We start from the raw sequence: 14,262 nt of genomic DNA on the forward strand, positions 1-14,262 counted from the left end.
CTCGAGGTCGGTTGTCAATAGTTTTTTATCCAATGTCGCAGCCAAGAGACCCTGGACAGGTACATTTTACGTAGTATGTGGCAATGTTATTTACACTGGATTCTTTCCATGAGCACAAACTCCACAGGAGATAAGAGGTCACAGGTTAATGCTGAAATCTTGCTAATAAGCCAAAATTCTCCCACATAAGTTTATTGCCCCCACATGTCTCCACACAGGGGCTGAGATAGATTTGGGAAGAAACTGCTATAGGGTGGGGCAGAGAGTGATACATGCTCCTCCTTCATCTCTCATTATTATAAGAGAGAATATTTCAGAGACCCAGTGAAGGTGACGTGTGATCCAACATGTGGCTTCTTTTGTTATCCGTCTGTCTGGCAATCTTCCGCTCAACCTGGGCGTCATCACCAGAACCGTAAGATCCAGATTATGATTATTTGTAACACAAGTTACTATTTTTTAACATTGTGTGCAAAATATCACATTTATGTTTTATCTGAAATTACTAGATTGAGGGCAGAAAAGTTATTCATAGATGATGTGTTGGAAGTCACTCTCGAATGCTGCTCCTTCAGGAGTTTCAGTTGATACATAGTAATGTCAATGGAAAAGTGTGCGAAACAGCTCTACACCAGAGGAACAAAATGTTGTCCTTAGTGCCACATATTGATGGATAGTCTGTAAATGTATCGCTGTTTAATATGTTTAAAAATAAATGACACAGTTGAGTGTTTATCAAAAAAATCAGCATCGTTAGTACTATTGCCAAAACAGTGCTGTCTACAAATGTCTTGGCAGATAAAGTGTCATGTTTAAAGCTTTTTAAAGTTGAACATACTCCTTTGTAGGGTAAATGTTGCATTTTTTGTGCAGAAATACTGTTTCATTTAACTTTTCAAGCAAAGTTGCTGTGATTACATGAAAACTCCTACCTACTGTGTGTCTAAAGACGCTGTTTAACTGCAATTTTGGTGGTGTTTTTTTCTCTATAGGCTTCTATAAGGAGGCTAAAAACTGGGGAAAAACACATGTGAAAAAATAAGTATTTAAAAAATTGTTTTACACTACAGAATAAAAAGCTTCTCTGTACTAACAAAATGGATTAAAAAATTTGCTGCTTCAAATCTGCACATAAAATGCATTATATGAAGGGGAAAATACAGGCAAAAATGTGAAACATATTGATCAAATAAGATTTTTGTTACATTTTATGGAGCGGATATCTGTAGATCTACCAGTTCTCAAATTCTGAGCTCTGTATAACCAGTCCCACACCACTGATTGACAGTTTTCTGTGTACACTGTGCATAGACAGAAAGCTGCCATTCAGTGGTTGGGGTGGGTTATACTGAGCTCCTGAATATGGAGGACTACAAGGCAGCAGGATTAACCCCTTTCTGACCTCGGACGGGATAGTACGTCCGAGGTCAGATCCCCCGCTTTGATGTGGGCTCCGGCGGTGAGCCCGTATCAAAGTCACGACATGTCAGCTGTTTTGAACAGCTGACATGTGCCCGCAATAGCGGCGGGTGAAATCGCGATTCACCCGCCGCTATTAACTAGTTAAATGCCGCTGTCAAACGCTGACAGTGGCATTTAACCGGCGCTTCCGGCCGGGCGGCCAGAAATGAGCGCATCGCTGACCCCCGTCACATGATCGGGGGTCAGCGATGCTTCTGCAGAGTAACCATAGAGGTCCTTGAGACCTCTATGGTTACTGATCCCCGGTAGCTGTGAGCTCCACCCTGTGGTCAGCGCTCATAGCACACCTGCATTTCTGCTGCATAGCAGCGATCTGATGATCGCTGCTATGTAGCAGAGCCAATCGCGTTGTGCCAACTTCTAGCCTGGAGGCTATTGAAGCATGGCAAAAGTAAAAAAAAAGATAAAAAAATGTGAAAAAAATAAAAAAATATAAAAGTTTGAATCACCCCTCTTTTGCTACATTCAAAATAAATCAATAAAAAAAAAATCAAACCTACACATATTTGGTATCGCCACGTTCAGAATCGCCACGTTCAGAATCGCCCGATCTATCAATAAAAAATAGCATTGACCTGATTGCTAAAGAGTATAGCGAGAAAAAAATTTGAAACACCAGAATTATGTTTTTTTGGTCGCCACGACATTGCATTAAAATGCAATAACGAGCGATCAAAAGAGCGTATCTGCACCGAAATGGTATCGGAAAATTGCGCAATTTTTTTTTTTTCTAGCAAAGTTTGGAATTTTTTTTCACCTCTTAGATAAAAAATAACCTAGTCATGTTAGGTGTCTATGAACTCGTAATGACCCAGAGAATCAAAATGGCAGATAAGTTTTAGCATTTAGTGAACATAGCAAAAAAGCCAATCAAAAAACGAGTGTGGGATTGCACTTTTTTTGCAATTTCACCACACTTGGAATTTTTTTCCCCTTTTCTAGTACACAACATGCTAAAACCAATGATGACGTTCAAAAGTACAACTTGTTTCACAAAAAATAAGCCCTCACATGGCCATATTGACCGAAAAATAAAAAAGTTATGGCTCTGAGAAGGAGGGGAGCGAAAAATGAACACGGAAAAACGGAAAATCCCAAGGTCATGAAGGGGTTAATAGTCCTCTAGTGATAATCTCCTGCTGATATGAATCTTTTTATCAAAACTACAGAAAACAGCCCAGAAAGTGACATATTGCTGGTATCAGAGTCTGTCTCTACAAATTTCAAAAAACTGACCATCACACCCAAACATAAACTAGTTCTGAACAGGTGCTTACCTACAGTCATATGAAATATGAAAATTGAATTGCATTACTGCACTCGAAATATGAAAAATTGAGAATGCTTAGCGCATAAATTGGCCAATTCATGTGTACCTGGAAGCCATGTTAAGGCGATTCTCTTTTCCAGGACCTAACCTAATGCCAATCCTCTTAGACTAAAGTCTTCATCTGTATGGGAACCTAATGTGGATCCTCTCTTAGTTCAGGGTCACACTAGCAATAAATACGGACGAGTGCTATGTGATAAAACATCGCATAGCACTCGGATCGCTATTAATCTATGGGGCAGTTCCCATCACCGTTTTTATTCTCGGCTGTTTTCAATCTGTGAGTGAAATCGCAGCATGCTGCGATTGTCACTGACACTCGGCTGAGTCTCTGCTCACTCGCACCAATATAAGCCTATGGGTGCGAGTGAGACAACGCACATCACTCGGATATCATCAGAGTGCGGTGCGTTATACGCTGACCCCTGCAATGGAGGAGATGGAGAAATTAATTTCTCTGCCTCCTCTGTAGCTGCACTCCAATCCTCTCTGTGCAAGAGGCTCAGAGCACAGACACATGACACTCGGCTACAGCTCGCAGCAGCCCAGGAGCCAAGGGTCATTAGCATAACGCATCCAATGCTCTCACATCGGATGCAATATGCTAGTCTGACCCCGGCCTTCGACAGAAATCTATATCTCTGTGGAGGGGTAATGGTCCTGCTGTGATTAAAAACGCCTGAGGCTAAAGTGCGGAGTGTTCAGTCAGAAGGGTAATGAATACAAATTTAAAAAAACTGACCATCACATCTAAAAATAAACTAGGTCTGAACCGGTGCTTATATAGAGTCCGCAACTAGGGTTGAGCGAAACGGATCGGTCATTTTCATAAGTCGCCGACTTTTGGCAAAGTCGGGTTTCATGAAACCCGACCCGATCCCAGCGTGGGATCGGCAATGCGGTACACGATCTTTGCGCCAAAGTCGCGTTTCATATGACGCTTAAAGCGCCATTTCTCAGCCAATGAAGGTGCACGCAGAGTGTGGGCAGCGTGATGACATAGGTCCTGGTCCCCACCATCTTAGAGAAGGGCATGGCAGTGATTGGCTTGCTCTCTGCGGCGTCACAGGGGCTATAAAGGGGCATTCCCGCCGACCGCCATCTTACTGCTGCTGATCTGAGCATAGGGAGAGGTTGCTGCCGCTTCGTTAGAAGCAGGAATAGCGTTAGGCAGGGTACATAAAGCCCCAAACCACTTGTGCTGTAGTGATTTCCACTGTCCAACACCACCTTTTCTTTTTGGGACAGTGGAGGCTCGATTTCTGTGCAACAGCTCTGTAGGTTATAAGGCTCCCTGATAGCTGCGTTGCTGTGTGTGTACGCCGCTGTGCAAACCAACTGCTTTCTTCAAATCACAAATCCTGTTGCTCCTTCATCTCTGCACAGCTATCTATCTTGTGTGTTTGTCCACACTTTTGACTTTTGTGTGCAGCAGTCCTTTTTATTGCTGCCTGCCATACTTTTCAGAGATAACTGTAGGGAGATAGTAATTGTAGTACAGTCTCTTTTTTTTTTTTGGTTATATCTCTTCAAGCCACTTTTTGCTACAGAAAATATACTCTAATACAGTGGCCCCGATTTCTTCACAATTCTCCCAGAAAAAAAAATAAAAGTGGGAGATTAAGACTGTCAAATCTGCATCAGTGCCAGTCCTGTGTGTGGCATCTGTCTTTGTTTTTCTGCCACAGAAAACCTACTTTTTTAATAGTGGGCCTGATTTCTTCACAATTCTCCCAGAAAAAAAAATAAAAGTGGGAGATTAAGATTGGCAAATCTGCATTAGTGCCAGTCCTGTGTGTGGCATCTGTGTTTGTTTTTCTGCCACAGAAAACCTACAGTGTAGCAGTGGGGCTGATTTCTTCCTAATTCTCCCAGAAAAAAAATAAAAGTGGGAGATTAAGATTGGCAAATCTGCATTAGTGCCAGTCGTGTGTGTGGCATCTTTTTTTTTTATTATTTTCTGCCACAGAAAACCTACTGTGTAGCAGTGGGGCTGATTTATTTCTAATTCTCCCAGAAAAAAAAAGAAAAGTGGTAGATTAAGATTGGCAAATCTGCATTAGTGCCATTTCAATGACATTTCTATTGCCAGTGTTTTTATCTGCGTCATTCTTGTTAGTGCCATATCTGCCAGGCTCTTTCTGCAAATCAAACTGTGTTGATGTGCAATACAGTGGGCCTGATTTTTCCCTGGATTCTCCCACACATAAATAGGGACATTTCTATTGCCAGTGTTTTTATCTGCGTCACTCTTGTTAGTGCCATATCTGCCAGCCTCTTTCTGCAAATCAAACTGTGTTATTGTGTAATACAGTGGGCCTGATTTTTCCCTGGATTCTCCCACACATAAATAGGGACATTTCTATTGCCAGTGTTTTTATCTGTGTCACTCCTGTTACTGCCTTATCTGCCAGCCTCTTTCTGCCAACCAAACTGTGTTGTTGTGTAATACAGTGGGCCTGAATTTTCCCTGGATTCTCCCACACATAAAAAAGGGAGATTTAAATTCACAACCAGTTCACGTACACCTTCTTCTTGGTTTTACTGGACCACATAACGGTTGTTAGATTGATTACATTTTTCCAATAATGAGGAAGTCTGGTGGAAGAGGTCATGGCCGTGGGCATTCATTGCCAGCTGGTAATGATGGTAGTGGTGGTGGTCGTGGATCAACAGGTGGTCGTGGCCGTGGGAAAAGCAATTTAGCCCCTAAGTCTCGAGTTGTTGAGCCAGCGTCATCGTCTGGCTACACAAGGCCTCGAAGGCTCCCTTTTCTGGGAGTAAGAAAACCGCTTTTGAAGCCGGAGCAGCAGGAACAAGTACTGGCTTTCATTGCTGACTCTGCCTCTACCTCTTTCACCTCCTCCTCGGAAAGTGCCAAATGTCAGAGCAGTGTGTCATCAGTGGATGCTCCCTCTCAGGAACAAGTTGCTTCCTTGCGTCCTTCACCCAAAACAACAGTGAAGGATGCGTCAGGTGACACAACTGGTTACTCCATGGAGCTCTTTACACATACCGTGCCTGGGTTCGAAAGTGAAATTGTTAACAGGCCATGCCCATTACAAGATGAATCGGACATGGAGTGCACAGATGCACAGCCACAGCCAGATTATAATGCTGTTCCTTTAACTCAGATCAGAACATTGCCCTCGCAGTGTACTGATCCAGAATCTGACCCCGAGGAGACTATGGATCTCCGTCACGAACGCTATAGCACCGGCTTACACGGTGACCCAGACGAAGGTGCACAGAACATAGAAGAGGAGGTCATAGATGACCCAGTTGTTGACCCCGATTGGCAGCCATTGGGGGAACAGGGTGCAGGCGGCAGTAGCTCTGAAGCGGAGGAGGAGGAGCCGCAGCAGACATCAACATCGCAACAGGTTCCATCTGGCAGGCCCGTATCTGGCCAAAAACGTGTGGCAAAACCAAAACCAGTTGTAGGACAGCGTGGCCATCAGGTTCAAGTAGCTCAGTGTGCAATGCCTGAAAAGGTATCCGATAGGAAGAGTGCAGTGTGGAATTTTTTTAACCAAGATCCCAATGATCAGCACAAAGTCATCTGTAAGAAATGCTCCAGGACCGTCAGCAGAGGTCAGAATGTTAAAAATTTAAATACAAGTTGCATGCATCGACATTTAACCACCATGCACTTGCAAGCCTGGACACACTACCAAATGTCCCTTAATGTTGTAGCACCCTCTCACAATGAAGCTAATCAGCAAGGCGACATCCCTTCCCTCACTGTAAGCCCACCGTTTACCACACCAGGTAATGTGGCGGTTTTGTCGCAAGGCCAAAGCAGTCAGGGAATCACCAGGTTCGTGGTCGGAAAAACTGTATGTAGGGCACCATCAAGAATACTGTCACCAACCCTCTCTCAGTCACCCATGTCCACCGGCACCCCCGCTAGTTCCACCGTATGCAGCTCTCCAGTCCAGCTCACCCTACACGAGAGTCTCATTAGGAAAAGGAAGTACTCATCCTCGCATCCGCGTACACAGGGTTTGAACGCCCACATTGCTAGACTAATCTCGTTAGAGATGTTGCCCTACCGGTTAGTTGAAACCGAAGCATTCAAAGCCCTGATGGACTACGCTGTACCACGCTACGAGCTACCCAGTCGACACTTCTTTTCGAGAAAAGCCATCCCAGCCCTCCACCAGCATGTAGAAGACCGCATTGTCCATGCGCTCAGGCAATCTGTGAGTAGAAAGGTGCACCTGACAACAGATGCATGGACCAGTAGGCATGGCCAGGGGCATTACGTCTCCATCACGGCACACTGGGTTAATTACTGTCCAGAGGGGACAGTAATATTGGGACAGTTCTGCCTAGCCCACGGTGTAGGAAACAGTTGGCTGTAGGCGTTCGTCCCCCCTCCTCGTCCTCCAGCAGAAGCGAGAGCTCGTCCACAGACCGCAGTCGCATGACCACTCCATCCGCAGCTGCCACTGTTGCACACGAGGTGTCCAATTATGGAACAGCTTGTGGCAAGCGTCTGCAGGCTGTATTGGCAATGAAGTGTTTGGGCGACAACAGACACACCGCGGAAGTTCTGTCCGAGTTCTTGCAGCAAGAAACTCAGTCATGGCTGGGCACTGTACATCTTGAGGCAGGCAAGGTAGTCAGTGACAACGGAAGGAATTTCATGGCTGCCATAGCCCTTTCACAACTGAAACACATTCCTTGCCTGGCTCACACCTTAAACCTGGTGGTGCAGTGCTTCCTGAAAAGTTATCTGTGGTTACCCGACCTGCTGCTGAAAGTGCGCAGACTTTGCTCTCACATCCGCCGTTCGCCCGTACACTCCAGCCGTATGCATAACCATCAGCGGGCTTTGAACCTTCCACAGCATCGCCTAATCATCGACGTTGCAACAAGGTGGAACTCCACACTGCACATGCTTCAAAGACTGTGCGAACAGAGGCATGCTGTTATGTATTTGTGGGAGGATACACATACACGGGCAGGCAGTTGGATGGCAGACATGGAGTTGTCAGCTGTGCAGTGGTCGAAGCTCCAAGACCTGTGTCAAGTCCTTCAGTGTTTTGAGGAATGCACACGGCTGGTTAGTGCAGACAACGCCGTAATAAGCATGAGCATCCCCCTGATGTGTCTGCTGATGCAAAGTTTGACGCACATAAAGGAACAGGTGTCTGCAGCCGAGGACGAGGGAAGCCTTGATGACAGTCAGCCATTGTCTGCTCAGGGAAGTCTACAGGACGAGGTGGCGGGCGAAGAGGAGGAGGACGAGGAGGATGATGGGGATGACTATTTGTTGGATGAGGAAGCTTCTCAGGGGGCAATAGAAACTGCTGGCGGTACAAGGCCGGGTTCTGGGTTTTTGAGGGAGACAAGCGAAGTGGATTTGCCAGAAAGTGCTCCTCAACCCAGCATAAGCACTGACTTGACAACTGGAACATTGGCCCACATGGCGGATTATGCCTTGCGTATCCTCAAAAGGGACCCACGCATTTTAAAAATGATGACAGGTGACGATTACTGGTTGGCCTGCCTCCTTGATCCTCGCTATAAAGGCAAATTGCAAAATATCATGCCACATGAGAACCTCGAACAGATATTGGCAACCAAACAAGCTACTCTTGTAGACCATTTGATGCAGGCATTCCCAGCACACAGCGCCAGTGATGGTTCTCACACGAGCCGCAGGGGGCAACAGGGCAGAGGTGTTAGAGGTGCACAGATCAGAAGTGGCGTAGGACAGAGGGGTTTTCTGACCAGGTTGTGGAGTGATTTCGCAATGACCGCAGACACGACAGGTACAGCAGCATCCATTCAAAGTGACAGGCGACAACATTTGTCCAGTATGGTTACTAACTATTTTTCCTCCATTACCGATGTTCTCCCTCAACCGTCACTCCCCTTTGATTACTGGGCATCCAAAATAGACACCTGGCCTGAATTGGCTGAATATGCATTGCAGGAGCTTGCTTGCCCAGCAGCTAGTGTGCTATCAGAAAGAGTATTCAGTGCTGCTGGTTCAATACTGACCAAAAAAAGGATTTGTCTGGCTACCCAAAATGTTTATGAGTAGTGTTGAGCATTCCGATACCGCAAGTATCGGGTATCGGCCGATACTTGCGGTATCGGAATTCCGATACCGGGATTCCGATACTTGCCGCGTATCGGATACCGGAATCGGAAGTTCCCAGATTCAAACTGCACAAAATCAGCCAATGAGACTGATTCCAAGTGTGGGCACATCCTGTTCAGCATGGAGGGCATGAAACTACTGGCAAGGCTGTGATTGGCTGCTGAAATGATGTCATGATGCAGTTTAAAAGTCGCTGGCGCCATTTTGCGATCACTCTGCTTTGAATTCAGTTAGTGACAGGACGCTGTTTGCTGACTGAGGGCCAGTTTAGAGATAGCGATTTGCTTCTTTGTGCTTTTCCAAGGCTAATTTAGCAACCGCTGTGTTCACCTACTATTCACCTTGCTTTTGCCTTGCAGCGCTGTTTTCACAGCGATCTGCAAGGTCTGTGTGTGTGTGTGTGTGTGTGTGTGAGTGCAGCCCACTCTCTAGTCTGAGTGCAGCCACATAGGCCATCCATAGCTGGTTGTATTCAGTTCAGGGAGGGTGGTTCATTGCCTCATACTGTTCTTTTTTTTTTTTTTTTTCAAGTAGTGTAGTCTGCTGCTAATTTTATCAATAAAATCCTATTAGTGTCTTTCCACCCGTCTCCAGCTAATTTGTGGAAAAACACTACATAGGATAATGTAGAGGAGGGTTTTTGGGCCTTGCAGCGCCGTTTACGGCTGTCTGCACGGTCTCCGTGTGACTGCAGCTCGCCCTGTAGTCTGTGAGCAGCCATAGCCTGGTTGTCTCCAGCCCAGGGTTCTTCACTGCGTTATACCGTAAAATCAATTTTCCTTTTCTTTTAAGTAGTGTAGTCTGCTGCTAATTTTATCAATAAAATCCTATTAGTGTCTTTCCACCCGTCTCCAGCTAATTTGTGGAAAAACACTACATAGGATAATGTAGAGGAGGGTTTTTGGGCCTTGCAGCGCCGTTTACGGCTGTCTGCACGGTCTCCGTGTGACTGCAGCTCTCTCTGTTGTCAGTTCAGCCCAAAAAACATAACAAAATAATAAAGTTCACCAAACACACCAGTGACACCACTTTACATTTGTGTAGGCCACATTAGCTCATATTAAAGTCTAGTCCACACTTTAGAAAATTAGTGTTTCTTATACCTGTTAGGAGTTGTTCAGGAATAAGCACACAAAGCCGTTAGTACTTTTCTGCTTATCTTTATCAGTCAACCAAGATGAAGAAGGCAGTGAGTAAGGCACGTGGGCGTGGGCGCGGAGCAGGGAGGGGACGTGGGGATTCTGTGCCTGCTGCGGGCACCGGTGACTCACCAGCACCCACTTTCACCAGGGAACAGTCATTCATGCGTAGCTTTGTCGCAGAGCGCCGTACACCGCTGCTGCGTGAAGACCAAATTGAAGCCGTTGTCGGATGGATGGCAGCTAATGCATCAACTTCAATTAGTGCCACATCCTCTCAGACACAGAGCACTGGAGAGCAGCCATCTGTCTCTTCACCACCTGCCAAATTGGCCAGGCAGACAGAGAGCCCAGGACAGGAGCCGTCTCTACTTCTGTTCTCTGAATCTCTTGGCTCAGAAACAGGGGGCCAGCCAAGCAGCATTGGAGAAATGGAAGAAGAGGCAGGGTGCAGTGATGCCCAACAGCTTTTTCTCTCTGAGTCTGAAGAGGCGGGTGGGCCAGTGGCTCCGGTCACCACATCGCAGGCCGCATCCGCTGATGATGACACTCAGGTGCCACTTACTGGTGCGTGCTCTGCTGCTGAGACTACCCAGGAGGAGCAGTTGGGGGCAGAGGGTAGTGTAGATGATGAGGTCCTTGACCCATCTTGGCGTGAGGGACAGGAAGGTGGTGGGAGCAGCTCTGAGGAAGAGATTCCCCGAACGGCCCAAAGAGGGAGAGGGAGGGGGAAGACTGCGGATCCTGCAGCCTCCGCTTTGGCACCCGTTAGGAGCATGTCTCTTCCAAAAGCCAAAAAGGGTGCTCCCAAGACTTGCAGTGCCTGGGCCTTTTTTGACACAGTTGCAGATGACATTTGCTATGTCAAATGCAAGGTGTGTCATCAGAAAGTCAAAAGAGGTTGAAATGTCAGCAGCCTCAATACCTCCAACATGTGGAAACATGTGCGCAACAGGCACGCGGCGTTGTTAGAAAAACACACTGAAGAGCTAGGCCAACCAACAGCGGCAGCTACCACCTCTTCAGCTCGTGTTGCCTCTTCCTCCAGCTCACACGCAGCTGGTTCGGCTTCCTCCCAGGATCGCCATGGAAGAACCTCTGGCCCTGTTGTCCAGAGACCCGCTGTAATTCCACCCGCAGCACCACTTTCCCAGTCATCCACACACTCCCAGCCCAGTGTACAGCCATCGGTAGTACAGGCATGGGAGAAAAGGCGGCCTTTCTCGGCAAACCACCCGCGAGCACAGGCTCTGACTGCAGGCATTGCCAAACTTCTGTCACTGGAAATGCTGTCATTCAGGCTGGTGGAGACTGACAGCTTCCGTGACTTGATGTCATTGGCAGTCCCACAGTACAATGTGCCCAGCCGCTTTTATTTCAGCAGGCAAGCCGTCCCTGCCCTGCACAAGCATGTGGAGGGACACATAAAACACGCACTACTGAACGCCGTCAGTAGCAAGGTCCACCTCACCACCGATGCGTGGACCAGTCAACATGGACAAGGGCGATACCTTTCCCTCACTGCCCATTGGGTTAATGTCGTTGAGCCGGGTACAGACCGTGAGAGTGGCGCAGGACGTGTCCTGCCCTGTTATGACCCCAATGGCGAGGGTCTCAGAGGAACGTGGAAGTCTGCAGAATACAAAAATCCAGCTCATAGGGCAGTGGTAACTGGGTTGACCATATATCTACTCCTAACGCCAACACTAGAAGTAGCCGGGGATCATTCCTACGTTGATTCTAGATGACACGCGCCAGCCGGAGAATCTAGCTACCCCTAGTAGAGGAAAACAAAGACCTTTCTTGCCTCCAGAGAAGGGGACCCCAAAGCTGGATAGAAGCCCCCCACAAATAATGACGGTGAGGTAAGAGGAAATGACAAACACAGAAATGAACCAGGTTTAGCACAGAGAGGCCCGCTTACTGATAGCAGAATAAAGAAAGGTAACTTATATGGTCAACAAAAACCCTATCAAAATCCACACTGGAAATTCAAGAACCCCCGAACCGTCTAACGGTCCGGGGGGAGAACACCAGCCCCCTAGAGCTTCCAGCAAAGGTCAGGATATAGATTTGGAACAAGCTGGACAAAAATACAAAACCAAAACAAATAGCAAAAAGCAAAAGGCAGACTTAGCTGATATAACTGGAACCAGGATCAGTAGACAAGAGCACAGCAGACTAGCTCTGATAACTACGTTGCCAGGCATAGAACTGAAGGTCCAGGGAGCTTATATAGCAACACCCCTAACTAACGACCCAGGTGCGGATAAAAGGAATGACAGAAAAACCAGAGTCAAAAAACTAGTAACCACTAGAGGGAGCAAAAAGCAAATTCACAACACTGCCCACTCCAAGGATTGCAGGAATCCATTCTGTACGCATTGACTCCTCCTCTTACACCAGTTCCTCAGAATCATCGCTGCAGGAGCCGTCACAGTCCACCTCCACATGGACCCGTGATGAACGTTTACCTGTTACGACCGACATGAGCACAGCCATGGCCAAACGTCAACAGGCCGTCTTGAAATTAATTTCTTTGGGGAATCGAAGCCACACAGCGCAGGAGCTCTGGAATGCCATCAAGCAGGAGAGCGATGTGTGGTTTGTGCCAGCGAATCTCCAGCCAGGCATGGTAGTGTGTGATAATGGCCGAAATCTGGTGGCAGCTCTGGGCCTCGGCAACCTCACTCACATCCCTTGTCTGGCACATGTGCTCAATTTGGTCGTGCAGAGTTTTTTGAGGGACTATCCGGATCTTGATGAACTGCTGCACAAGGTCCGCCTAGAGTGTGCTCACTTGCAGCGTTCCACCACGGCAAAAGCGCGCATTGCGGCTCTGCAGCGCCGACACCGCCTGCCAGAACATTGCATCATATGTGACCTACCTACCAGGTGGAATTCCACGTTACATATGTTGGAGCGGTTGTGTGAGCAGCAGCAAGCTGTAATGGAGTACCAGCTGCATCAGGCGCAAAGAAGTCGCACTCAGCGCCGTTCAGACTTCACAACCACAGAGTGGGCCACTATGAATGACGTCTGCCAGGTTTTGCGTCCCTTTGATTATTCCACGCGGATGGCGAGTGCAGATGATGCACTAGTCAGCATGACTGTCCCCCTTATCTGCCTGCTTGAAAAATCACTGCAAGCGCTAAGGGATGATGTTGTGGAAGAGGTGGAGGATGAGGATTCACCATTTCCATCATCTTCTGGACAGTCAGCGCCACGTGGTTCCTCACAAACGCGTAGGCAGGGGACAGTTTGTGAGGAGGATGAGGAGGAGTCAATGGAGGAGGAAGACATCCGTCCAGAGGAGGGAGTTACAGAATTGTCCAGTACTCAGTGTGTACAGCGAGGGTGGGGTGATGACGAGCGGGCAGAGATCACGCCTCCAGCAGGGGACAGCGTTTCTTGGGCAGTTGGCAGTCTGCAGCACATGGTGGATTACATGCTGCAGTGCCTGAGAAACGACCGCCGCATCGCCCACATTCTCAACATGTCTGAATATTGGGTGTTCACCCTCCTCGATCCTCGCTACCGGGACAACGTAGAAAGCCTCATCACACCGTTGAAATCGGGAGCGAAAAATGCGGGAGTACCAAGACACACTGGTGAATTCCATCATCTTCTCCATTCCAAGTGAGAGAAGTGCTGCTAGTGCATTACAAAGCAGCTCAGTGCGTCCAGGCAGTGGTGGAGGCTCTGCGCAAAGAGGGAGCAGAAGCAGTGCCTCTGCCCAAGGCAAGAGCAGTATGGCCCAACTGTGGCACAGTTTTCTGTGCCCGCCACAAAAGTCAACACCATCACAGACGGCTCCAGTCAGCAGGAGGCAACGGTTCCGTCAGATGGTGACAGACTACATGTCTTGCCCTCTTGCTGTACTCCCAGACGGCTCTTCACCTTTCAAGTTTTGGGTCTCAAAGCTGGATACATGGCCAGAGCTAAGCCAGTATGCATTGGAGGTGCTGGCTTGCCCTGTGGCTAGTGTATTATCGGAACGTGTCTTTAGTGCTGCAGGTGGTGTACTAACTGACCGTCGCATGCGACTATCCTCCGATAACGTTGACCGGCTTACTTTCCTGAAAATGAACAAGGCCTGGATCTCGCAGGAATTTGCCACTCCTCTTCCTGATTAAATAATTAGGTGACTGTCTACGTTATCCAGGTCTCCTGTTGTGTTCATCTTTCTACCA

The 14,262-nt window shown here is 47.6% G+C and overlaps 1 protein-coding gene across 1 annotated transcript in view; it reads left to right on the forward strand.

Annotated features, from left to right (window-relative positions):
• The first annotated feature begins 214 nt into the window (after positions 1-214).
• Positions 215-14,262, forward strand: part of LOC143769708 (alpha-2-macroglobulin-like protein 1) — a 271,438-nt gene continuing 257,390 nt past the window's right edge. The window contains exon 1 of the mRNA XM_077258494.1: positions 215-415. Within this exon, the coding sequence (XP_077114609.1) occupies positions 348-415 (68 nt within the window). The 5' untranslated portion in view covers positions 215-347. The remainder of the gene's footprint in view (positions 416-14,262) is intronic.

Source organism: Ranitomeya variabilis, chromosome 4 (assembly GCF_051348905.1).
Source record: "Ranitomeya variabilis isolate aRanVar5 chromosome 4, aRanVar5.hap1, whole genome shotgun sequence".
Lineage (NCBI taxonomy): Eukaryota > Metazoa > Chordata > Amphibia > Anura > Dendrobatidae > Ranitomeya > Ranitomeya variabilis.